Source organism: Ictalurus furcatus, chromosome 25 (genome assembly GCF_023375685.1).
Source record: "Ictalurus furcatus strain D&B chromosome 25, Billie_1.0, whole genome shotgun sequence".
NCBI lineage: Eukaryota > Metazoa > Chordata > Actinopteri > Siluriformes > Ictaluridae > Ictalurus > Ictalurus furcatus.
In genome coordinates, this window is record NC_071279.1 from 9916744 (window position 1) to 9943053 (window position 26310).

The 26310-nt window shown below is 39.6% G+C and overlaps 1 protein-coding gene across 3 annotated transcripts; it reads right to left on the minus strand.

The window, feature by feature from the left end:
- Window positions 1-10703: 10703 nt before the first annotated feature.
- On the minus strand, window positions 10704-26244 carry sirt5 (sirtuin 5). 3 transcript variants are annotated; one of them, XM_053614325.1, is made up of 10 exons: window positions 26180-26244; window positions 21296-21431; window positions 20221-20354; window positions 19166-19237; window positions 17978-18131; window positions 17642-17729; window positions 17511-17564; window positions 14859-14982; window positions 11202-11317; window positions 10704-10898 (listed from the first exon to the last, which is right to left on the minus strand). In XM_053614325.1, the coding sequence occupies exons 2-10, from the start codon at window positions 21393-21395 to the stop codon at window positions 10826-10828; spliced, it is 915 nt and encodes a 304-aa protein (XP_053470300.1). In that variant the 5' UTR covers window positions 21396-21431; window positions 26180-26244; the 3' UTR covers window positions 10704-10825. The 3 variants fall into 3 exon arrangements, with proteins under 3 accessions (XP_053470300.1, XP_053470301.1, XP_053470299.1); XM_053614326.1 differs by lacking the exon at window positions 26180-26244 and adding an exon at window positions 25989-26175; XM_053614324.1 differs by lacking the exon at window positions 26180-26244 and adding an exon at window positions 21554-24039.
- Window positions 26245-26310: the final 66 nt, after the last annotated feature.

A 26310-nucleotide genomic window follows, 5' to 3' on the forward strand; every position in this document is an offset into this window, starting at 1 on the left:
ATGTCGTTAAAGAAATCATAAATCATCGTAAGTCACGATCATAGAAATTGTGATTCAGCAGACAAGGCCACCTTTTTCCATTGCTCCATGGTCTAGTTCTGATGCTCACATGGTGGTGGACAGAGGTCAGCATGGGCACTCTGACCGATCTGCAGCTATGCAGTCCCATACGCAGTAAGCTGTGATGCACTGTGTGTTCTGACTCCTTTCTATCATAGCCAGCATGAACTTTTTCAGTAATTTGTGCTACAGTAGCTCTTCTGTGGGATCGGACCAGACGGGCTAGCCTTAGGGACTCGTGAACAACTATCACAAAACATAAAAACAGTCGTTGATCCTCCAGGTAACGACACACAGTATTAAAAATCAAGTGTATGTAAACTCTTGAACTGGTTCATTTGTGTAAATTCAGTTATTATTGTGTCTTGTGGACTTGTAAAGACTTGTAAACATCTGTTATGTGAAATAGCTTATTTAGGGCAGAACTAAATAAACAACAAAATGCTTTTTAATGATTCCTCTTTTTTTTTCAATTAACATTTTGCAGATTCTGCAAGGGATGTGTAAATTTATGAGCACAATTGAAGCTTTCTGTGTCTGTACTTGAGAGCCACATTAGACCTTCAGTATTGATTTTCATTTTAACACATAGTAGCTTAGTCTAACTAATCCCTACTGTAAACATCCGGCTTACAATTCTGCACTTTAGCCATGTTAATACATGGTCAAACACACACACGTTGCTCTGCTCCACATACAGTAGGTCTCTGTGGAGCAGCTTAAGATGAGCAAAACGATGAAGCAACTAGCCTTATGTTTTTATTTTAGTTCCCTTCGGAATTTTTATCCTTTTACACACAAGGCATTTTCTTCATCATTCAAGTAGAAGACAAAAATACAGAGAGAGAGAGAGAGAGAGAGAGAGAGAAAATGCACACTGATCAGCCATAACATTAAAACCACTGATAGGTGAAGTGAATAACATTGATTATCTCATTACAATGGCACCTGTCAAGGGGTGGGATATATTAGGCAGCAAGTGAACAGTCAGTTCTCGAACTTGATGTATTAGAAGCAGGAAAAATGGGCAAGCGTAAGGATCTAAGCAACTTTGACAAGGCTAAATTGTGACGGCTAGACGACTGGGTCAGATCATCTCCAAAACGGCAAGTCTTGTGGGGTGTTCCAGGTATGCAGTGTATAGTATCTACCAAAAGCGGTCCAAGAAAGGACAACCGGTGAACAAGTGACAGGGTCATGGGTGCCAAAGGCTTATTGGGGAGCGAAGGCTAGCCCGTCTGGTCCGATCCCACAAAAGAGCTACTGTAGCACAAATTGCTGAAAAGTTAATGCTGGCTATGATAGAAAAGTGTCAGAACACACAGTACATCACAGCTTGCTGTGTATGGGGCTGTTTAACCACAGACCGGTCAGAGATGACTCCTGCTGACCCCTGCCCACCGCCGAAAGCACCTACAGTGAGCATGTGACCATTAGAACTGGACCACAGAGCAATGGAAGACGGTGGCCTGGTCACGTGTTCTTTTACATCATGTGGACAGTTTTTATTTTAGTTCCTTTTGGATTTGTTTATGTCCTTAAACACAAGGCATCAGCTTCATCATTCAAGCAGAACATACACCAAAATCCAGGGAAACACACACACTCTCACACACACAAACACACACACACACACACACATTAGCAGCAATGTTTGCTCCATTTCTGTTGGAGTGGAGTATAGGGTGCATTAGCATGCAGTGCTGGCCTGTGGCTTATCTCTGACCTGTCCTCCACTCCAAATCGCTGAAGCCAAAAGCATCCACAACACACGTTAGAGAAAAATGTTGCCAAGAGCCAAGCAAGTCCATCTGTTCAAAAAACGTTCCCTCATCTTACTCAGGCACCTCAAGTTATAATATTTATGAGATATATTAGCCCGGTGGAATCAGTTCACCAAAACCCAAGGTGTGGACGAGTGAGACATCAACTCAGACATCATGGGATAATAGGAATGACCCAATAACCCAAAATCATGCAGCTGGTTTGAGAAAAGCTAGAGAGTGGGTTAAGATGGAAAAAGCAATAAATAAATAAAAAAGTGCAGCTGACCCAGTCTACTCTGGAGTGATTGACAGTCCCATCTCCTTCCCCCATCTCACTCTGGTAATCTTTTGGAGGGTGTTCTGTATTATTATAAGACTAATTTTCATGTGGTTATATTTTATTTGTTATAATTTTTAGTTAATTACTAGTTAGTTATTAATAAGCAATAAAAGTCCTGGGCCGCTTCACAGTTCCAGGGTTCTTGGATCAATTCTGCTTTTGGGTTATTGTCTCTGCGGAGTTTCTGTGTATGTTCTCCCAGTGGTCCCCTGTGGGTTTCATACAATTTCCTTCCACCTCCTGCAAAAAAACTAAACAAAAAAACTGCTGCTAGGTCGATTGGCTACTTTATATTGCTGCTAAGTGTGAATGTAAATTCCCTGCACCCAGTGGATCACTCAACAGGCTGGGAATGAATTCAGTACAAGACATTATGCTGCAGGAGTCATTCTGTCATAAGTATAGGCAGTGGTGAGGAAAAAAGAGAGTGTAATCCCTAAAGAACTGGAAATTAATTTGATTCCAAGATCCAATGCGCTTTGAACAGGCAAGTAAAAACTTGTCTGCCCCGGGATTTGGGATTCAAACTGCTCTGATGTGGGTGGGGAAAAACACTCTGGGTTTTGTTGTGAGGCTTCCTAGCCCTTATTTGTGTTTTCCTTTTCTAACACAACTGACAGATCATTATTAAGCTGCATGAGCTTAAAAAAAGGTGTAGTACACATGATTCTCCGTGCTGGGTTTGAGAACCTTTCTCTTGACACTTGGTCAAAACAGTTAAAAGGACCACAATCAAATAAACACTTGCATTTGACAGCCATTACACACAGTGGCATTGCATGCTAACTCCTGTGGATGGATTTCCTGCAGGCCAAGCAGAATTGATGAGGGGTATTAGCCTAATTGGCTAAATGTTAGCTTCTAACCTAAATGAAGGTCTGTCGGCCTGGAAGAAAAACGGACCTGTGGCCCACCATTTTAAACCAGACTAGAATGTACAGAGAGAGAGAGAGAGAGAGAGAGAGAGAGAGAATTAAGAATCTACTGCATGTTTTATGTGTAGATAAATTGCAGACTGCAAGTATGAACCAAGAGGCTTCTGTTCTGATCTGTTTGTGCACAGCTTGAGGCATGCATGTGTGTGTATGAGTCAGATTGGGTTTTGGCTTCAAATCACAAATAGATGCAATAATCCCTGCATGGCCCTGAGATTGAGTCTCTAAGCAAAGGTTCTTTTTTTTTTTTTTTTTGAAAGCTCTTAATCTGTACAGAAGGCTTGAGAAGACGGATAACTACACACACTCACATACGTGACACACAAAGCTGTATACATTCACTGGTCACTTTATTAGGAACACCTACCTGCTCATTTATGCAGTTCTCCAACCAGCCAATCATGTGGAAGCAGCACAATGCATAAAATCATGCAGATCATGGAGTCAAGAGCTTCAGTTAATGTTCACATCAAACATAAGAATGGGCGGAAAAAGTCTGATTTCTGTGACTTTAACCGTGGCATGGTTGTTGGTACCAGTTGGGCTATTTTAGAAACTGCTGATCTCCTGGCATTTTCACACACAACAGTCTCTAGATTTTACACAGAATGGTTTGAAAAACAAAAAACATCATGTGAGTGGAGGCTCTGTAGGCGGAAACACCTTGCTGATGAGAGAGATCAGAGGAGAATGACCAGACTGGTTTGAGCTGACAGCAAGTCTAAAGTAACTCAGCACTCTACAAGTGTGGTGAGCAGAAAAGCATCTCAGAATGCACAACACATCAAGCCTTGAAGTAGGTGAGATACAACAAAAGACGACCACATGATGTTCCACTCCTGTCAGCCAAGCACAAGAATCTGAGGCGATCATGGGCACAAATTCACCAAAACCTGACAGCTGAAGACTGGAAAAAGACCAGGTGATGATTTTGTTCTAATTTTCACCTGTCCAGTTTGGGTTAACATTACGCTGCTGCCACATGATTTGTTGATTAGATGACTGCATGAATGTGCAGGTGTACAGATCTTCCTAATTTAGTTGGATGGTGAGTTTAATAACTCATATAATCACTCTATACAAGCATGGCAAGCAGAAAAGCATCTCAGAATGCACAACACATTAAGCTTTGAGGTGGATGGGCTACAACAGCAGAAGACCACATCAGTTTCCACTGATGTGTATTTGAAATAATTGCTTTGAATTTCTAGACTGATGCAGTAATACATTGCAAATTGTAAGACTCAAAGCCAGTTAATCAAGGGTTACATTAGTTAGTCTTCTTATGCTTAAATTTACACACACCAGAAGCAGGATACAAAAGTTTTTTTTCTGAATTTATGGGATTGTCATGAATACGAAACCTTTTTGTGGAAACGCTCATACAAACAATTTACACATAAATTTACGTATAATTTGAATATGACACCAGTCCATCACAGGGCAACATGCACACACACACACACATCCAAACACTCTTTCACTAATTTAGCTTAGCCAATCCGCCTACCTGCATATTTTTGGATAGTTGGAGGACACTGGTGATCCCGGAGGAAACCCATGCAGACAGTAACCTGAGCTCAGCATCAAACCAGGGACCCTGGGGCTGTAAGGCTTTCAGTGCTATATTGTACTGTATCTGGTTGGTTTTGCAAGACTAGAAATCGGAAAAAGACAACTGGCCTTTAGACCTGGCTCGTTGTCCTTTTGGGTCGGAAAGGTGAAAAAGGCACGTGTAAAATTTATGAATTCGGCATTCTTGTCACGAGAGTGAGAGAGAGAAAAGGCGAGATAAGAAGTGAGACATAAACCATTGTTGGACTGTCTCGACAATATTAAAAAATGGTTAACAAAGAACTTTCTCCAACTTAATGAAGACAAAACTTAAATAATTGTTTTTGGTCCCCCGAGACTGAGAGATGATCACATTAATCACTTCCCCTCAATTTCTTCCCAGGTTAGGATCCTTGGTATCATCCTGGACTCAGAATTGTGCTTAACCAAGCAAATAAATTCGGTCATTAAGAATAGTTTCTGTTTTTTATCAATTATGGATTATTTCTAAACTTAAAATATTTTTGTCTTTCCAAGATTTGGAGAAGGTTATTCATGCTATTTATCACATCAAGCTCCTTCTTATCTCAAAGATCTTCTTACACCACATTCATATAGCAGATTTTTAAGGTCTTCTGCTAGGTTTCTTTTGTATGTCCCTCGATCCCGTTTAAAAACTAAGGGGGGTAGAGCTTTTTCAGTCGCTGCCCTTTGTTTATGGAATCAATTGCCACTGGACATCCGCCTTTCACTCTCAATTATAATTTTTTAAAAGAGGCTGAAAACATATCTCTCTCTCCCAGGCGTTTTAGTCTAATTTTTACTATTGTCTATTGTCTGTCTGGTTTTATTCTGTTTTCTATTTAAGTTTTTCTTATTCTGTTCAGCACTGTGGTCAGATTTGCTGTGTTTAAATGTGCTATATAAATCAAATTTACTTACTTACTTATCCTGTTGTATCATTCAGTGATAACTTTTGCACAGGCCTTTGTGGAAAATGAAAGAATACAGTAAGTAGACAAAGAGAACCAAATTTAACAAATAATTCAAAATATTACACTTGGGCATTGAATGTCATGTTGCATATCTTTCAAACTTTCAAGCACCACTGTACATCATCCTTCATAGAGAAACTGACTACTGAACTAGAATCATTCATTCTGAAGAGACAGACTTTCATGAAGCACATCTGGAAGGAGAACAGGTGGCTTATATTGCTACTCTTCCTCGATGTGCCATGTACATATACAGTCGGGATCATTTCCAAATATTCGCATCATGAGGAAAGCAGCGTTCAGGAAACAGTCTGATTCTAATCAGCATCATGGGCTCCTCCCCCTCCTGCCTCTCTCCCCCAGCAAGCCCAGGCTGAGGTGGTGCTCAGATTGGTGTGAAATCGACATTTAATGGAAGAGTGTGTGTGTAAGACTGGTGTTGTGTGCCGGGATGGATTTGAGGCTTTGTGTGTCATTAGAGATTCACATTGTGTGCGCATGTGTGCCATTAAGCTCAGATTGGTGTGAAATCGCGGTTTAATGGACAGGAAATGGTGTTATTTTTGGAGCAGAGAGAGTCTTCTCTGCAAAACACCTCGCTCATCGCCACAGAAGCTAATGAGACACGGTGTCACCAGGAGACCAGACACAGACACACACACACACACGCACAACCACACATGGCAGAAATCAGTTATATTGGTCAGGTTAGTTACTATATTTATTTTGCAACCTGATTTTAAAGTACGTCTATTTAAATTTTGGCATGCATGCTTAAAATTTTAGTATGCACACTTATTTTTCAAGTATGCATATAAAATTTGTGTCCATACTTAATTTGTGTACAACTTTTAAAAAAGCCTACATATTTTGCATACATTTTGTTTAGTATTTGTACATATTTTTACTGATTTGTACTTTCATATTTCTTTGCTTAAAGACTTCTATGTATTAGTAAATTAGGTACACGTTGCTTAGTAAATTAATCCATAGGGTAAGCTAGTTAAACTTTAGCTGGCTCATGCAACTCTGACCAGGATGAATAAATTGGATGAATTAAGCGTTTCAGCACGATTCAGATGCTCAAACTTACATACTGTAGATGTATGGAGAATTTGACTATGTTTTACCAAGATAAATTGAAGGGGGGAAAAAAACAGCATACAGAGTGCAGATACATTTTGCTGGTTCTAAATTCAACAAAATTCATCTTACATATTTAAAGCACTAAACACTTATACACAAATAGAAATGTGTCATAACCCATTCAGTTTGCTTGCACGCTGGTAAGAGCTCCACTCACCGCAACACCACTCAATGTCCAACACGATAATGCCTTTCACCTGTGTCTCTCTATAAACTGTGACAGTTCACCATGAAGAGAGTTGGAGGAGGAGGAGGGCATTTCACCTAGATCATGGAATTCAGAACAGACAAAAATCAAGGTGACCCCATGCTCTCTCAAACACACATCCTATTTCCACACTATGCTATACACTGGCTTGGAAAAGTACTCAATCCCCTGCCTAATAACAAATGATAAATACACATATTCTTCCTGTCAGTATTTTTATTGCAAACTCATGTTCTCCAAATAAATTATTGGAAGAAAATGGAACAACTCAAGAACGATCCTTACATAAGTATTCAACCCCGCCACATTCTCGAAAATACAGATTAAAGATATTGTCTTAACGAGGACACAATTGGTCTTCACCTGTTATATAAATATTAAAACAGCTCCCATTTTCTGAACCACCTCAGTAAAACTGTCAGTGAAGAGACCGTCAGTCTGAAAAGGAGGAGTGAAAATGAAGGCTAAGGAGCATTCTAAGGAAGTTAAAGATACGGTCATAGAATTTCATAATTTAAGAATAAGGTGGAAACTTATATCTAAGAGGTTGGACGGCCAAGAAAGCACTGCTGAATCTACAGTGAAGAAGTGAAATATGCTGTTGGTAGCATCATGCATGACACTTGTCATCCTCAGAACCTGGACTTCTTGTCAAAAGTGAAGGGAGAATATATATGGAGCGAAATACAGGGGAGTATTACAAAAGAACCTGCTTCAGTCTGCTAATAAATAAATAAAGCTTGGGAGGAACTTGAATTTTCAGCAGGAAAATAGTCCCAAACACAAGGCCAAAGAAATGTGAATGTTTTACAGTGGCCGAGTCCAAGTCCAGCTCTAAATCCAGTTGAGAATCAGTGGCACTGTGACACAGAAAGGTAGTTTTACCCAGTACAAGTCTGAAGGGGTTGAAAACTTACACGAGCAGCATTTTTTCTGTTTTAAATTTTTTGTAAAGATCTGCTGATTAAATTGAAAAATGTTTTTTGACTATGACATTGGATTGCAATAAAAAATTTTTTTTTAAATACTGGCTACTGTACGTAAGAACAATCTGTGCAAGTATCATTTGTAATCCAGATGAATCTGAGACTTTGAAAGGGGTTGAACACTTCTCCAAGGCACTGTAAGTCTCAGGTATGGAAATAAACCTCTTCACATTATTGAGCTTTGACACATTATTGTCTTATTATTAAGACAAACATGAAACTACAACTCGTTAAATTATTTGGTAAACAAAAACAAAGGAAAGAAAAGGAAAAAAAGAAAGATATGCCCTTGACATCAAGCAGATCTCTCTCAGAAATTGTGTTTCACTCAGTGTGAAAGGAGCAGAACAATGTCAGTTCAATCATTACATAATAGAGTTAGGTGATAGTAGCATAACCATTACATGCAATGCAAGACCTTGTTTTAACAAACTGTAAAGAAACAACCTTATTACATTAGACTATTCAGTGACTGCTCAGAAATAAATGGTAGCTTGGGAGAAATTAATACTGACATTATTCAAATGATTCTGTTGTAGAGACATAACACCCAACGTTGTCTTATTTAATTGCAAGCCTTAATGTTTCATTAGACTACAGTTTTAATTGAACAAATGTGTTCCAATACAGATGCAGAAGAGCGAGTCGTGGCATACACTTTGCTATCAGTTAAAATCAACAGAAAAAATAAAACAGATGCAAGCATTACTACTATCCAGAAATTTCAGTAAAAATCAGCTTGACAGTAAATAAGGTCCATGTGCACAAGCGTAAGTTGGTAATTGTGACAGCTAAAAAAAAGCCAAATTCAGTGTAATTTTCATCAGCCAAGATCCTTTTCCCCCCTTGTATTTCCTAAACTAATACCACACTACCTGAAAAGCAGGCATGTGTTTTATTACATTAAAGATACTACTACTCTGTTGCCAGTAGCACAAATGGCAGCTGCACTGAAAACACTGGCAAGCCTTTCTGTTTCTGGGATCTCCTCTGTGAAACTACGTATTAGATGAATTTTAAGGAAAAGAGACAAAGCTAAACAGTTCACCCAATAGAGCTGGAGCTCATTTCCACTTACTCACCCAATCATTTTCAGTAACAGATTTATCCTGGTCAGGGTGGATCCACAATATCAGTCCATCGCAGGGCAAGTAAATTTCTATCCCACAGAAATGTAAATAGAATCCTGAAACTAAACTAGACAGATCCATTGTATGGGAATTTTGTGATTCAGTGTTTCTAAGGTTTCTTTGAAATGAAATTATTACTGTATATATGAAGAAGCAATGTTTTACATATTTAGCATGTTTACCTCTTGTACTGTGTACACCGATCAGCCATAACATTGATTATCTTGTTGCAGTGGCACCTGGTAGAATATATTAGGCAGGAAGTGAACAGTCAGTTCTCAAAGTTGATGTGTTGGAAGCAGGAAAAATGGGCAAGCGTAAAGATCTGAGTGATTTTGACAAGGAACAAATTGTGATGGATGACGGGAGTCAGAAATTGATGACTGAGTCAGAGCATCTCCAAAACGTTAGGTCTTGTGGGGATATATGTAGTGGTTAGGGCTAGGGCTAAACCTAACACAACCAAAAGTGGTCCAAGGAAGGACAACTGGTGAAGTTGACAACTGGTGAAGCCCAAGGCTCACTGATGCATGTAGGGAGCGAATGCAAGCCTGTCTGGTCCGATCCCACAGAAGAGCTACTGTAGCACAAATTGCTGAAAAGGTTAATGCTCTCTATGATAGAAAGGAGTCAGCGCACACAGTACATCACAGCTTGCTGTGTATGGGGCTGCATAGACACAGACCAGTCAGAGTGCCCATGCTGACCCCTGTCCACCACCGAAAGTACCTACAATGGGCACGTGAGCATCAGAACTGTACCATGGAGCAATGGAAGAAGGAGGCGTTGTCTGAAGAGTCACGTTTTATTTTACATCATGTGGATGGCTGGTGCGTGTGTGTCACTTACTTGGGGAAGAGATGGCACCAGGATGCACTATGGGAAGAAGGCAAGCTGGCGGAGACAGTGTGTTGCTCTGGGTATTCTAGTGGGAAACCTTGGGTCCTGGCATTCACATGGATGCTACTTTGACACTCAACGAATCAGAGCTGTTTTGGTGACACAATGGGGGACCTACACAATATTAGGCAGGTGGTTTTAATGTTATGGCTGACCAGTGTACGTGATCAGTCTTCTCAAGTCTGGTAAACACCGGAGGTTTTTGAAGCCTCCCATGCACACTGTGGTATGAATTTACCAAATATATCATACGTTGTGCACACAAGTGTTGCCAAATATGAGACATTCTTATAAATGGTATTGCCATGAGATGTGTGTGTGTTTTGTGATTGTTTAGCGAGTGTTTAGAGCGATGCTCTCAGTGCAAGCTTGTACAACAAAAGTGAGGTCATCGTGAGGAACCCAGTGACATGTTCAACAAATCGCTATTAAATACTGGAAGCTGTACTTCCAGACAAGGGTTCACTTGAAGCTCACATAGAATTTGGTCTTCACGGTTTGGAAACGGTTTTCACACTCAACCAAAAATTCTGAACTGTTCGCAATTAAGTGCTGTAGCTGAGGGGTGCATGCGTTTTCAAGCCAACTAATTAATAGCAAGATCTTTTTGGACAGTGTTATTAATAGATTGCTGCAGCTGTAATAGGAATAATTTGTTGGTTTTTTTAAACAAACAAGAGGTATAAAAGACAGACGTAATTTATTCATCAGTTTTGCCTTCACATCAAACAGAACACAAGTACAGGGATAGGATGTAAAAGAGCACGATCAACAACACAAAGTTGATGTGCTCAGGAGGATGTCCTCAGACACCCTCGCTCTCATGGGTTGCCAGGGCAGGAGGCAGAGTGCTGCCACACGGACCTTCAAAATGATACCTGATGGAGAGAAGATGGAAATATTGCAACACCTCTATTAGATCACAGCTACTTTTAATAGTGCATCATGGAATACTCATCAAAACAGGAAGCTCCTCAAAACAGGATGCACTCACCTCACACGCATTTAGTTTGAACAGTTTTTAATGTCTAGTAGAAATGTAAATGTGTCACTTAGTAGGGAAAAAAAATCAGGCCATACACGATTGTGTGTACAAGACAGACTGAAATAATGTGCAGGGAATCAGAGCTCTCGCACTCTCTCTCTCGCTCTCTCTCTCTCTGTGTTTGTGTACGACTCACATAAAGCGCATGGTGGCAGGTGTGCATTCCATGTTAAATTCAGCCACAGGCACTCCTCTAGCTGCCACCTGAGGAGCAAACATGGCTGCTGGGTAAACTATCGAGGACGTACCCACCTAGAGACAAGAGAACAGAGAACACACACAGTTTAAGATGCAGAATGCTTGTTTTGCAATTATTCATAAGCCAGTAAGCCACAGTTTGCGCCATAAAAAAAAAATAGGTTTAAGCCTTGGGTATAGTGCTGACTTTTCCACAGTCCTTTCCTTCTTATATTAACTCTCCCTCCTTATACTAGATCATGCTCACGTTTATGAAAGCCTGTATTCCTGTCACACCTATAACCTTCATCACATCTTACAGGGCTAAAAAAAAAAATTTTATAAAATAGAAAACCCTAACCAAAAACAAGCTGAATGACATTAATGCATTCAGCATCTTGCAATTAATTAGCATCAAAGCATGTTGCAGTCTATGAAATACAGTTAATCAAGATGAGTCGCATAAAACAATAAACAGAAGTGATGACAGACTGGGAAGAGTACTGTATAACACTAGCAACAATCAAGCAGAAGCTTCTACCATGACATCAGCAAAGCCTCATTCCTCAGGGAGAATCGACTGAGCTGGCAGGATTAATTATATAATAATTTCCATTGAGTACCAGTAAATCTCCCAAAGATCCAAAACAATTATGAATCACAGAACTTCATATCCAGTAGAATAAGCTATTCACTGTTATGTAATCTCTGCTGTGTATTTTTGGCACTGACCTAAATTTCCAAAGTATATCTTCTGGCCTCTTATTGAGAATTAAACGGCTTAAATGTTTGACACACAAAAGCAAGAAAGTTCAACTCATCCGTGTGTGACCCAATGCAATCGGATTGTGTGGCGATGAAATGCTCCAAAATGAGAAAAGGGGGAAATCAAATCAGCATATTAACTTATCTGCCACAATTTCTTATACCACAGCAACTGGCCAATGATTATAACATTAATGATTTAAAGAATGGTATGTCAACCTTTGTATTTGATTATAGTTGCATTTAAGTGCCTCATTTTTCAAACTGGATATGGATATGAACAACAACAACAACAACAACAACTGGATGAGCATTTACTCAGCTAATGTGAAATCCAGTTATTTCAGAAAAACATTTGTATGCTTCAATTTACATCCAAGGAGACACTAATGTCAATATAACTGACATGACACTGCAAATTTATTCACGGACTACACTGACAAGTTTAAAGTCCCCATGAAGTGCCTTGAAACACGCAGCATTATTCAATGACGTAATTTCCACTGAAACAGGAAGACAGGGCGGGACATATTGAGTGGCTCCTCCCTCTTTTTAACTAGCCAATAGTGTTTGGCTTACCTCACAGCCTGGCCTAATCCGTACTAGAGTTAATACCATAGATTTTTATAATGTTGGGGGCGGAACACTTCGGATTCAAGAGAGCATTTGATTAGAAGTAGAATAACGTGCGGAATGAGATCATCAAAATTATTGATCCGTATTGGTAGCAGAGAAAAACTGTACAATTTGAATGTATATATCTTCTAAATTCGAATTTTGTCATTGTTTTTGGCGCACACTAGCTTATAGATAAACTTAAGGCTGATATATTCATACTAAAAGCCACAAAACATCCATTTTGATTTCATGCGGACTAGGGATGCACTGATACCACTTTTTTCGGACTAAGTACAAGTACATTACATTTGGGTACTTGCCGATACCAAGTACCAATATGAGTACTTCACACTTTTCAGAAAGCATGTCATCAAACACACCTGCTATGGCTTGGCCAGTGTGAGAACCGTTAAAATGTGTTGCTTGTAAAACGACTCTCTGGGGAGTAAAATCCTCATCAATCCACTGTGCTGTTAAACTTATAAGAGACATTGGGCTGACACTGCTAGTCCAAATATCAGTGGTGAAGCTGAAGGCCAAAATGTCGTGCAATAGGTTTCTGATGTGCTTTTTCACCAAGTCATGCAGCTTTGGTAATGCTGTATCTGTAATGTGGTGACGGCTGGGAATCTCACACATCGGCTCAAGTACACCAAGAAGACGACGAAATCTTGTATTATCTACAACTGACAACGGTTGGTTATCAAGAGCAATGAACTGGGTAAAAGCTTCTGTTATTTTTACTGCCCGTGGGTTGTCTCTGGATATTTTCTCTCGCTTCTCCAGCGTCTGCTGCAAAGTTGGTTGTTGCTGTTTCCTGCTGCTAGCATTAGCAAACTCTTTGCACTCTGCGTTATGTTTGTTCTTTAGATGTTTAATCAAATTGCTTGTGTTAAATGAGCTATTTTTTACCCCTCCTCTTGACAGTTTAGCAGAGCATAGTTTGCAGTCTGCTCTACTTTTATCATCATCACTTATCTTAAAATATCTCCAAATTGCTGACATTGCTCCTCTTCCGACTACCTGCTCAACTGACGAGTGGTTAGGCTATGTCACGTTGTCATAAAGTGGTATCGGTGCAGTTGTATCAGGGTAGTTTTACGAGTACGAGTACATGAGCACAGTATCGGACCGACACCCGAGTACTGGTATCGGTGCATCCCTAATGCGAACTTTAAATCACGTATTTATCTCAACTACATGCAGCTTCAAATATTGTTAAACTGTTTGCATAATGACTTTATTAATATTAATGCAATCTAAAACAAATCCACAAATCAAGGTATATAATACTAGCTATTCGATTAGGACAAAAAAATGGCACCCTAGAACAGAAATGTATGTATGCTAGCCGACATTCTGCGATGGCTGACCTGCATTACTCAAAGGTTTAGCAAGGTTAAGCTGTGCTTAGTAGGCACTCTTTTGACATTTAATTGTCATTTTCAGCTCTCTGTGAATTTATGAAGTTTTGGGGGGGACACAGAATGTAAATCAGCTGTGCCACATAAATGTGCACAATAATTTATGACTCATTGACATTTATCAACATATGCACACCATATGAAAAAATCTACATAATAAACATATTTTTTTTTTTTTTCGGTAAATCTGACAGGAAGTTTTGGTTCTGTTTGGCCTATAAAAACACATACTGTACATCTACTTTGTAGTTCCTGTTCATACTTTTCCAGGTCCTTTTAAAAATACAAAATAAATATCACCATTCAGAAAAACTTCACCATAACAACAATTGCACATTTAACATGAGTCACTGTGTAAGGTGATACTATAGAAATGATAATGTATTAAAATGAGCACATTAATATAATCTCTGAACCAGAACTATTGTCAGAGCCATGCTGTTACAGAACATGAATCACCTTCTGATCAACAGAATCAAGCATTCAACAGTGGTGTGGTATAATCCCATATTAATACTATAAAGAGCAGTTTGATATTCCAGTAATCCTTTTCTGTCTATTGTCGACAGTGTGTTTAAGTTCTTTGCTGCTGAGTTCATCGAGGTTGTTTAAACAGATGTTTTAAATACTTATAACAAAATATAATATGAAGAAATCTGTAAATGCATAAATAGATTAATTTTAGATTTAACAAATGAAAAGCAGCAGCATATTCAGAATGGCTAAAATTGTGAAACTATGTCATTAAGTACAGCTGCTTTATCACCTAGCGCTTATTCTTTTCCAAAGCTCTTTCATCATACACTCACCACTAAGCAGAGATCACATCTTTCCAGCTCTAGATCCACTCTGGTCAGAATATCAGGATCCAGCGACTCTCCAAACCACACGACATGAGGCCTCAGAAGACCACGACAGCCCTGCGCCTCACATCTACACACAAACATGCTTTCACATTACATACATCCACCACATATAATGACGATATAATGCAGTGTTGAGAAAAATCTTTTGACACTTTAGAGTAATTTTAATGGTATGATCTCCTGGGACACAAATTAGTCAGGGACTTAACTGGATGCTGGGTAGAACCAATAGTTTTAGACACTGCAGGCATCAGGGGATTTAGTTAGACGGCTTGACAGCGGTCATTTGATCCCGTACACGTTGACACGTCTCGTTTTGAAACAGCAAGTCAGAGTGAAGGCATGTTAAAGTGCTTAACTGATTTGCACAACAACCAGCGGTGTTTGAGATACGCTACACCCCTGCTGAATCTAAATAAATGTGAACGTTGCTTAGCAAATTAGCTCAATACAGAGAACGGAGAAGAGTTTAGCAAGAGCCTTTTTTTCAACTATGAAGGTTTTCTTGCTGACACCTTCACCTTTAATGGGGATGATATCCTACACAATAAGATGCCATGTGTTTTGGGAATCAAGCCACACATGATTGAGCTAAGGCTGACCATCAGCAGTGCCGATAGTGACAGAGAGCCACTGAATCATCACTGTTAGGCATGTCTGAACGGTAGGCTTATAATTAATTGAAAATATTACACTATTTGACAAAATGATATTTCTTGAGAAGCCCTGACAATGTATAAAGACATAATCATGTTATTGATCACTTTGAGGTAACAAGACTTTCTGTCATTGAAAAGCCCCAACGGGTTGTATACTCTCTCTCTCCATCAATCACAGCAACATTAGTCACTCGTGGGCGTCTGTGAAGCTCATGCATGCGGAAGGCGGCAGATAGCACTTTCCTCTGAGTGTGTCGCGCCGTACCAAGACATAGCATGAGCAGCAGTTCGGTTGGCTGTGTGTCAAAGGAAGCACATGATAGCCTTCACCCTCCTGGATTAGTAGCTGTCGTATGATAGGTGAGAACCAGCTGGTGTTTGGGAATAGGCCAAGACTTAAATAATGTAGAAAAGCACTGGTCACACAACAGTAAACTTTGCTGCTAACGAGCTGCTACTGAATAAAAAGTATTTTTATAGAGCATTTAATTATACGAATACTAGAATAGTACAGATTGAGTCATCTTTATTGAATAAGTGAAGAAGCATAAACTTAAAACAAGGATCTCTGAACTTTTTTTTCCGCAATTTTAATATATGTGCTATTATTTCAGAACACTAAGGAACTGGCACAAAAAGCTCTGAAACACCCATTTTGATTTCAGGGGCACTTTAAGTACAGTACCTGTAGTGCAGACTCATCACATTTACACTTGCAATCAAAATTATTCAAACCCCATTGCAAATCAGGTTTATTGTCCAAATTTACAGCCTTTCAGCTGTTTGCAATGAACAAATCAAACAAAATCTATTGAAATAGTTCAACACAATGAATGCTTCAGGTGCTTTCCCCAAATTCAACTGAAAATGCCTCTTATAAATCATTTCTCCATTCTCAAAATTATTCAATCCCTTCATGGCAAGCATCTTTAGTACTTAGTAGAGCACCCTTTTGCTGTTATGACCTGCTGCAAACAAGATGCATAGCCAGACACCAGCCTCTGGCAGCATTCCTGAGGAACCTCAGCCCATTCCTCATGAGCAATGGCCTCCAGTTCAGTAATATTCTTGGGTTTGCGAGCTACAACTGCCTTCTTCCAATCCCACAAGAGATTTTCTATGGGGTTCATGTCAGGTGACTGTGATGACCCTGTAGAATCTTCCAGGATTTCTTCTGCAACCAAGCCTTGGTGGAAATTGAGGTATGCTTGGGATCATTGTCCTGTTGGAAGGTCCAGTGACACACAAGCTTCAGCTTCCTCACGTTGACAGCTTCCTTTTTCTTCCCCGTCCAGGTATTTCATAAATTTTCTGCCCCTAGCCAGTTCAGATATTTCATATATTTTCTACCCCTAGCCAGATCAAGTATTTCATTTGTTCCAGCTCAAGCACACTTGATGCAGCTAATGAAGTCCTTGATTAGTTGCATCAGGTGTGCTTGAGACAACACCTGTTTTGCATATTTGTGCTGTTGTGAGGGATTCTATTCAGGGGGTTGAATAATTTTGAGACTGGAGAAATCATTATAAGTTGCATTTTCAGTTGAATTTGTGGAAACCACTTGAAGCATTCATTGTGTTGAACTATTTCAATTGCTTTTGTTTGATTTGTTCATTGCAAACAGCTGAAGGTCTGTAAATTTTGATAATAATCCTGATTTGCAACACGGTTGAATCATTTTGATTACAACTGTACAAGTATCTGCTGCCCTCTAGTGGAGCAGCACTCATACATTTTCTTGGATCAAAATCAGGAGTCTTCAAGCTTATCCACAAAGGGCCAGTGTAGCTGCAGGCTTTCGTACCAGCGAAATAGGAGGCACACTTGACGGTTGATTAGAAACCAAGATGAACTGATTTAACAAAAAGAAGCAGGTGTGGTTCATGATTGATTAGAATAAGAGCCTGCAGCCACACACACACACACACACACACACCTGGGAAGATCTTCTTCTGGTATTCTGGCATCTTTGGCTTTGGGATCAGGTGCTCTAAGAAAGCAAATAAAAAAATAGAGGTGTAAGTAAGTAGTATTTGTGTTTGCACTTTTGTGTGTATCTATATTTACCCTTTCCCCTTCAAAGCAGGGCATATAGGGCTCTTGTAGTTGGCCTTAACTTCACCACAGCTTATACAGCGAGTTTTAAACAGACTACCTACATGAAGAGAAGCAGGTTATTCAGGTCACAATAGTTCACCTGTTAATATTAAACAGAATGCAGAGTTCATCTGTACAAAATATAAATGAACTCAACTGCATTAATATTTTACTTTAGTCAGCTGTAAGACTCCTTCTGTAGGTTATATGCGCGTTTTCTCTGCACAATGTTTCGTATCATCAGCAGGCTAATCATCGTGAAATTGGATGTATTACTGTATGTGTCATCACATGGGCTGTACTCACCATGGAGCTCCAGCACATTTTGGGAACCTGCTCGACGGTGTAGCTCATCAATATTCTGGGTAACGACAACAACAGAGCGCCCCTGCTGGCTGAGGCGCGCCTCACACTCTGCTATTGCCAAGTGGGCTGGATTTGGCTCCTTACTGCACATAACCTGCACCAAAAAGAAATAGAATGTCATTATGAATACTGTTTATGAATATAATTAGGTTGATGAAGTCTGTAAGAGTCAGTATAGTCCAGGATTATCATAATATTATTGGTAATTATACTACTCACTGTTTATAGGTATAATCATAAATAGAATATAAAGTACTTGGGATGATCAAATATAACAAAAATGTGATTTGTGAAACATCACCTCTATAACAGAAAGAATAAAGAGAATAATTAAATAAAAACAAATTCAGCACAATGCATTTTCCTTTACTGTTAAGCATTGAGTTTCAGAACAGCTATCCAATTCACATAATTTACCTCTGACCCCCCTATGGCCTAAAGTATGTGGACACCTTATCATCACACTCGTGTTTTCTTTCCCAAACTGTTGCCACAAAGTTCAAAGCACACAATTGTCTAGAATGCCTTTGAATGCTGTAGTATTACAGTTTCCCTTCACTGGATCTAAGAAGGCAAACCTGTTCCAGCATGACAATACCCCTGTGCACAAAGTGAGCTCCAGGAATCCATGGTTTGGAAAGATTAGAGTTGGACGAACTAGTGTCCTGTATAGAGCCCTGACCTGAACCCCACTGAACACCTTTGGGATGAACTTGAACACAGACTGCACCCCAGACCTCCTCACCCAACATCAGTACCTGACCTCAATAATGCTCATGTGGCTGAATGAATACAAATCCCCACAGCCACGCTCCAAAATCTAGTGGAAAGCCTTCCCAGAAGACTGGAGGTTATCATAATAGTAAAGAAGGGACTAAATCTGGAATGGTATGTTCACCAAGCACATATAGGTGTTATGGTCAGGTGTCCACAAACTTTTGGCCACATAATGTATCTTGGCAAAAGCAGTCCTGTGATCAGAAACTGAGAACAGTACAACATCCAAATAATTCTGGTCAATATACAATATTAGTAACACCACAATTAAGCAAATGCAATCACTAACATGCATCATGTGATGAAAGGTTCTTATGGTTACAAGATAAGCATGCACTGTTATTAGGATACCTCACGCCTATAGTGATAAAACTCCCAAACCAGGGATGGATCACGGGAGAATGCGTCTGGGGTGGCCAAATCCTGCAAGAAAAAAAAAAAAAAAAATATATATATATATATATATATATATATATATATATACACACACACACTTCCTAATGTACAGTATATTCAATACAATACAATACAGCATGTCTGAAAATTCAGGAACCAATTGCTGAACAAATATGTCAACCTGAATATGTTAAGCAAAATCCACAAAAACAGCGGCTACAGCGGCTGAGAAAATGCATAAAGCGTAAAGATGAACATGTACAGAATATGTTGTAAATAATAAATATAAATTTAAGTATATGAATCTCGATTTCTGCTGAGGCACTCAGATTGGTAGGATCAGAATTTGGCACAAAGAGCATGAATCCATGGATCCAACTTGCTTTGTGTCAACAGTCCAGGTCGGTGGAGGTGGTGTGATGGTGTGGGGAATGTTTTCTTGGAGCACTTTGGGCCTCTTAATACCAATCAATCGTCGCTTGAATACCACAGTCTGTTTGAGTATTTTTGATGACCTTCATGGCCACAGTTTACCATCTTCTAATGGCTACTTCCAACATGATAATGCACCATATCACAAAGCAAAAATCATCTCAAACATGACAATGAGTTCAGTGTTCTTCAGTGGCCTTCCCAGTCACCAGATTGGAATCCAATAGAACACATTTGGGACGTAGAAGAACCGGAGATTCACAGCAGGAAAGTGCACCTGAAAAATCTGCAGGAATTGCGTGATGCAATCATGTCAACATGGAGCAGAATCTCAAAGGTATGTTTCCAACATCTTCTGGAATCCATGCCAAAAAGAACTGAGGCTATTTTGAGAACAAATTGAGGAGTCCTACCCAGTATTAGTATAGTGTTCCCTGCTCAGTCAAGCAATTCCCCAATTAGCCATCATAGAGGTCAATAGCTGCTCTGAAAGTGGAGGTCCTACCCAGCATTAGTATAGTGTTCCTAATAAACTGGCCAGTGTATATATCGTGACAAAAATGAACATTTTGTGTTACCTGAGCCTGCCACTTTCTCCAGTAGCCACCAGCTCCTCTGAAGGTTGGCACTCCACTCTCTGCACTGACTCCAGCTCCTGTGAGTATCACTATGTGCTTGGCCTTAGCAAAGTCTTTACGAAAAGCTGCTAAATCTGTATACACACACATACACCACTATAAGATTATGTACACATGTGGAAATACGAAGTAGCTTTTTACCTTCTGACAGGAATATTGTATCTTCACTGTTTCAATGTGATGTTTAATATCCTTGTTCTTTAAGAAACAAATGTGCTGTCTGGCTGTGTGTGCCATGAGGTGTTATATCAGCATTTTGCTCTATGTTTGCTAGGATCTGGCATCCAACTTTTAGTCTGGAGGGTTTCGTTACTCCCTGCCAGTTTCCCTGGCTTATACAGTTCTGCGTTGTAAGTCTGTGTTTGCCAGTAAAAGAGCAAGTACATTGTTTTTACGACGCTTTCTGGTCAAGCTTCTTCCACACCGTTGCCAATCTTACAAACTGTCATTACATCTACTGACTAATTTAAAAATAATAATAATAATAAAAAAATCTGGTGACTTTTTAAGCAGACATTAGCAACTGTCCTGAAGTCGGTCCAGCTCACCAGCTTACGTGACAGGTGCTGGTTATACAAGTTCATTATAGTTAATTAAAAATCTTAATCACTGGAAAATTGCTGTGGCATAAGAGGACAAAAAAAAAAATAAAACACTTCAGGACATGCTGTTATGGGAAAATAATCCACACCAACCTGTCATTTATCACTTATTTATTTTCTATTCTATTTCTAAAACTATTCTGTTGTGTTATAGTCTAATGACTTCTGAAAATCTTCCTACTTCATGTAACATGTTTTGATATGCAAATTACCATGACGATGCTATGAATACGCACATTAGTCTATAGGAGTCTATATGAGTCACATGAGTCATTCTAGTGACATTTTCAGCATATATTAGATACTATGCTAATATTGAACACAGTTGGCAACACTCCTCCTCTGTCTCCGTGTGTGTGTGTGTGTGTGTGTGTGTGTGTGTGTGTGTGTGTGTGTATACGTGTCTTCTCTACCTGAGCTTGGTCTGGCCATCTTATGTGCCCACCAGGTGAATTTGACTCTGGCACAAAGCTGAAGGGTTGCAGCCTTGCTCACCAACCTCTGCACAATCATCAAGGCTCCAAAAAAAATAAAAAGTCACACCCAACTCTAAAATAAACACAGGTATCCCGGAAATGTGTGTTAAAATGAGCCACCTGAACAAATGCACACACATACATGTACTGTATGTGCACAGTCAGAAAGGAAGGGAAGAACTTAAATACACACACCTCACATATACTATATGTCCAAAAGTTTGTGGACATCTGACCATCACACCCATGTTTTCCTTCCCCCAAACTGTTGCCACAATGTGGAAAACACACAATTGTATAGAACGTAAAGCTACGGTATAAAAAAACAATTTCCCTCCACTGGATCTAAGAGGCCCAAACCTATTCCAGCATGACAACGACTATGTTTACATGCACGTCAATATTCGGATATTAATCTGGAATTTGGCAATATTCTAATTAGTACTGAGTTACGTAAACGCCACAATCTGATTGCCCGATTCAGATTAACACAATATTCTGATTCCCCAAATTCTGATTCCCTCCCCTGGAATATGCCTGTTTTAATCAGAAATTTGTTGCATTTGTTACCTTATTCAGAAAATCTACTGAAAGGAGATATACAGTCATGTGAAAAGATAAGTACACCCCATGGAAATTGTTGGGTTTTTTGACATATTTGGACAAGCAAACATTTGATCCGCTTTGAAACAGTGCCTATTAATAAAAGGTGATACATGATCAAATGACACATAAAATTTACATTTTGTAGTAATTTTCACAATTTAAATTAACAAAAGTACAACAAAAAGTAAGTACACCCCTACATTTATCACACCTTCAAATCCGTAAAATTAGAATCAGGTGTTGAAGATTGGGTGCTAGTGATTAGAACCTGCTTAGGGAGTTCTACTGATACCCCTCTCATATCTAGTGTCTGGTGTCTTTGCTACTGAGGTGTGTGGTGTTATCATGCCAAGATCTAAAGAGTTCTGTAAGGCCTTCAGAAAAAAGGTTGTGGATGCCTATGAGTCTGGCAAGGGATTTAAAAAGATCTCCAAATTATTTTAAATACATCATTCCACTGTAAGAACTATGATCTACGAATGGTGCAGATTTCAAACGACTACCAATTTGTCCAGGACTGGCTGTCCCAGCAAATTCAGCCCAAGAGCAGGCCATCTGATGCAAAAAGAAGTCTCCAAGAACCCCAAAATTTCATCACAGTATCTGCTAGTAAGTCTTGCAACTGTTGGTGTCAAACTGCATGCTTCTACAATCAGAATGAGATTGCATGAATTTGATTTGCATGGGAAGCGTGCCAGGAAAAAACCTTTGCTGTCTAAATAGAACATTAAAGCAAGACTACAGTTTGCCAATGAGCATATAGGCAAAGACCAGGCCTTTTGGAATAATGTGCTCTGGACAGACGAATCAAAGATAGAGCTGTTTGGCCACAGTAACAGCAGACATGTTTGGCGCTGACCAAAGACAGCTTTTCAGGAGAAGCACCTCATAACAGCTGTGAAGCACGGTGGTGGAAATGTTACGGTTTGGAGTTGCTTCGCTGCCTCAGGGACTGGAAAGCCTGCATTCATTGGTTCAGCTATGAATTCTGCATCAAAGAGTGCTTGAAGATAATGTGAGGCCATCTGTCAAAAAGTTGAAATTGAACCGAAAGTGGACCTTTCAACAGGATAATGTTCCTAAGCACACTAGCAAATCCACCAAGGAATGGGTCAAAAAGAAGAAATGGAGGGTTGTGGAATGGCCTAGTCAAGGCCCGGATTTGAATCCCATTTAAATGTTGTGGGGGGATTTGAAACAGGCAGAAAACCCTCAAACATCTTGAAACCGAAAGAATATTGCATGGAAGCGTGGTCAAATATTCCAGCAAGCCTGGTGGACAGTTATGCAAAATGTCTACAAGAAGTTATTACTGCTAAAGGGGGCAATACTAGCTTCTGAGGCCAAGGGTGTACTTACTTTTTCCACAGATGAATCATACATCTATTGCTATTTCTGTTGAATAAAAGATTGGTGGGAAAAAAGCCAATTTTCCATGTTCAAGTATATCAGCTTCATTAATAAACACTGTTTCAATAGATGATCAAATGTTTGCTTGTCCAAATTTGATCAAAAAGTCAACAATTTCCATGGGATGTGCTTATTTTTTCACATGACTATGCACATGCTCAGTCTGCAATAATTGTGGGTGCTAACAGATGCTTATCTGTAGGCTCAGTATTTAGGAATGGCAAACTTCCTAAACCACAACCATGTATACAGGAATATTCCAATGCCTGCACGCATATGAACATCGTATTCGGACGATGGCTGCAACCCGAAAATAGACCTTAAACGGAATTTGATGTGTATGTAAACATAGTCGGTGTCCATGTGAACAAAGTGGGATCCATGAAGGAATGGTTTGTCAAAGTTTGTTTGGATGAACTCAACCCCACTGAACACCTCTGGGATGAACTGGAATTGGAGACTCCTCACCCAACATCAGTACCTGATTTCACTAATGCTCCTGTAGCTGAATGAACACAAATCCCCACAGCCACGCTCCAAAATCTAATGGAAAGCCTTCACAGAAGAGAGGAGGTTATTATAACAGTAAAGGAGGAATAAATCTGGAACGGGATGTTCAACAAGAACATACAGTGGCAAAAAAATTTATGTGAACCTTTTGGAATTTCATGGTTTTCTGAATAAATTTGTCATAAAATGTGATCTGATCTTCATCTAAGTCAAGAGTATTGACAAATATTATGTGTCTAAAATAATAACACAAAAAATTCTGATCCCTCATGTCTTTATTGAGAACAACCCAAAAAAAACTCATAGTGTTTGTGGAAAAAGTATGTGAACCCTTGAGTTAATGACTTCAAAAAAAGCTAATTGGAGTCAGGTTTTAGCACACGTGGAGTCTCGTTAAGAAAATGAGTTTGGAGGTGTGGACTACAGCTACTTTGACTGATAAAAACCCCTCAAACTTTTGGAGTTTGTGCTGTACAAGAAGCACATGCTTATGTGAGCCATGCCTTGTCAAAAAGAGCTTTCAGAGGATTGACAATCAAGAATTGTTGATTTACATAAAGCTGGCAAGGGTTACAAAGTGATTTCAAAGACTTTAGAAATTCACCAGTCTACAGTTAGGCAAACATTCTGCAAATGGAGACACTTTGGGACTGTTGCTACTCTACCAAGAAGTGGGAGCCCAGTCAAAATGATACCAAGAGCACAATGAAGACATCAATTCATCAATGAAGTAAAGAAACAACCCCGAATGACAGCCAAAGATTTGAAGGCATCATTGGAACTGGCTAACATCTCTGTTCATGAGTCTACAATATGTAAAGCATTGAACAAGCAGGGTATCTACGGCAGGACACCACGAAGGAAGCCACTGCTTACTAAAAAGAACATTGCTGCATGCCTTAAGTTTGCAAAAGAGCACGATGACACTCCACAGCGGCATTGGCAAAATGTTTTTTCGACTGATGAAACTAAGATTGAACTATTTGGAAAAACCACACAGCATTACATCTGGTGTAGAAAGGGCACGGCATATCATCATGAAAACATCATCCCAACTGTAAAGTATGGTGGAGGAAACATCATGATTTGGGCCTGCTTTGCTGCATCAGGGCCTGGCCAGCGTGCAATCATTGAGCTGAAGATGAATACCCAAGTATATCAGACAATTCTTCAGGATAATGTGAGAATATCTGTACGTCAGCTGAAACTGTGTAGAAGTTGGGTGATGCCCAGGACAACGACCCAAAACACCGGAGCAAGTCCACAACAGAATGGCGTCAGAAAAACAAAATCCTCCTTTTGGAGTGGCCAAGTCAGAGCCCAGACCTCAACCCAATAGAGATGCTATGGAATGACTTGAAGAGAGCCATACACATGAGATGTCCAAAGAATATGACAGAGCTAAAACAGTTCTGCCAGGAAGAATGGGCTAAAATTCCTCCTGTGCAGGTCTGATCCACAGCTACAGGAAGTGCCAGGTTGAGGTTACTGCTGCCAAGGGGGGGTCAACCAGTTATTAATTCTAAGGGTTCACTTACTTTTTCCACTGCCATTTTCAATGTTGAATGAGTGTGTTCAATAAAGACATGAGGGATCAGAATTGTTTGTGTTATTATTTTAGGCACATTATATTTGTCAATACCCTTGACTTAGATGAATATTAGATCACATTTTATGACAAATTTATTCAGAAAACCATGAAATTCCAAAAGGTTCACCTACTTTTTCTTGCCACTGTAATGGTCAGGTGTCCACATACTTTTGGTCATAGTGTGATTAATTAAATTCAGTGTCCACTGGTTTTGAGCTCATAGCCAAACACTTCCCAGTCAAAACCACTAATCGTTGTTTTCACTCTGACGTACAAAAAAATCTCATATGGTCTGGTGACTCGGCTCTGAATCGGTACAGCACACGGCGCTCCTCCTCCGAGTTTTATATGTCATGCCATGGAAATATACCCAGTGTTTCCGTGTCACTGTTTCTGGTTTTTATTCCTAATTCTAGCCATATCGTACCATAACAATTTAGCGTTCAGTATTCCTCTATAGCTGCCTGAATCAAATTAAAATCCGTGTAATCTAGATGAGCTAAGAACACTTACCCTAGTAAACACAAATTCCTGCGGTATTTAGACCATGATTACCCGAACCGCAGATTCGACATCAACACAAACAACCAAGGGCTAGCTAAGTGACAGCATGAAATTACCGTCGGCTATTTTACTATAATAAAACCATAGCTGAATTACACAGCTCCTTGTGCGCAGTATACATGTTAAAAAGTCGAGCTCACCTGGAAACGGCTTCTCCAGAAGGTTGTTGCCTGCCCACCACAGAGTTTCCGCATTACTGCTTTCATGCGTCAGCGCGCCCGCCATATTGGCTGGGGCGAGAATCGTTCATAAATCAGTGCAAATTAGTGTG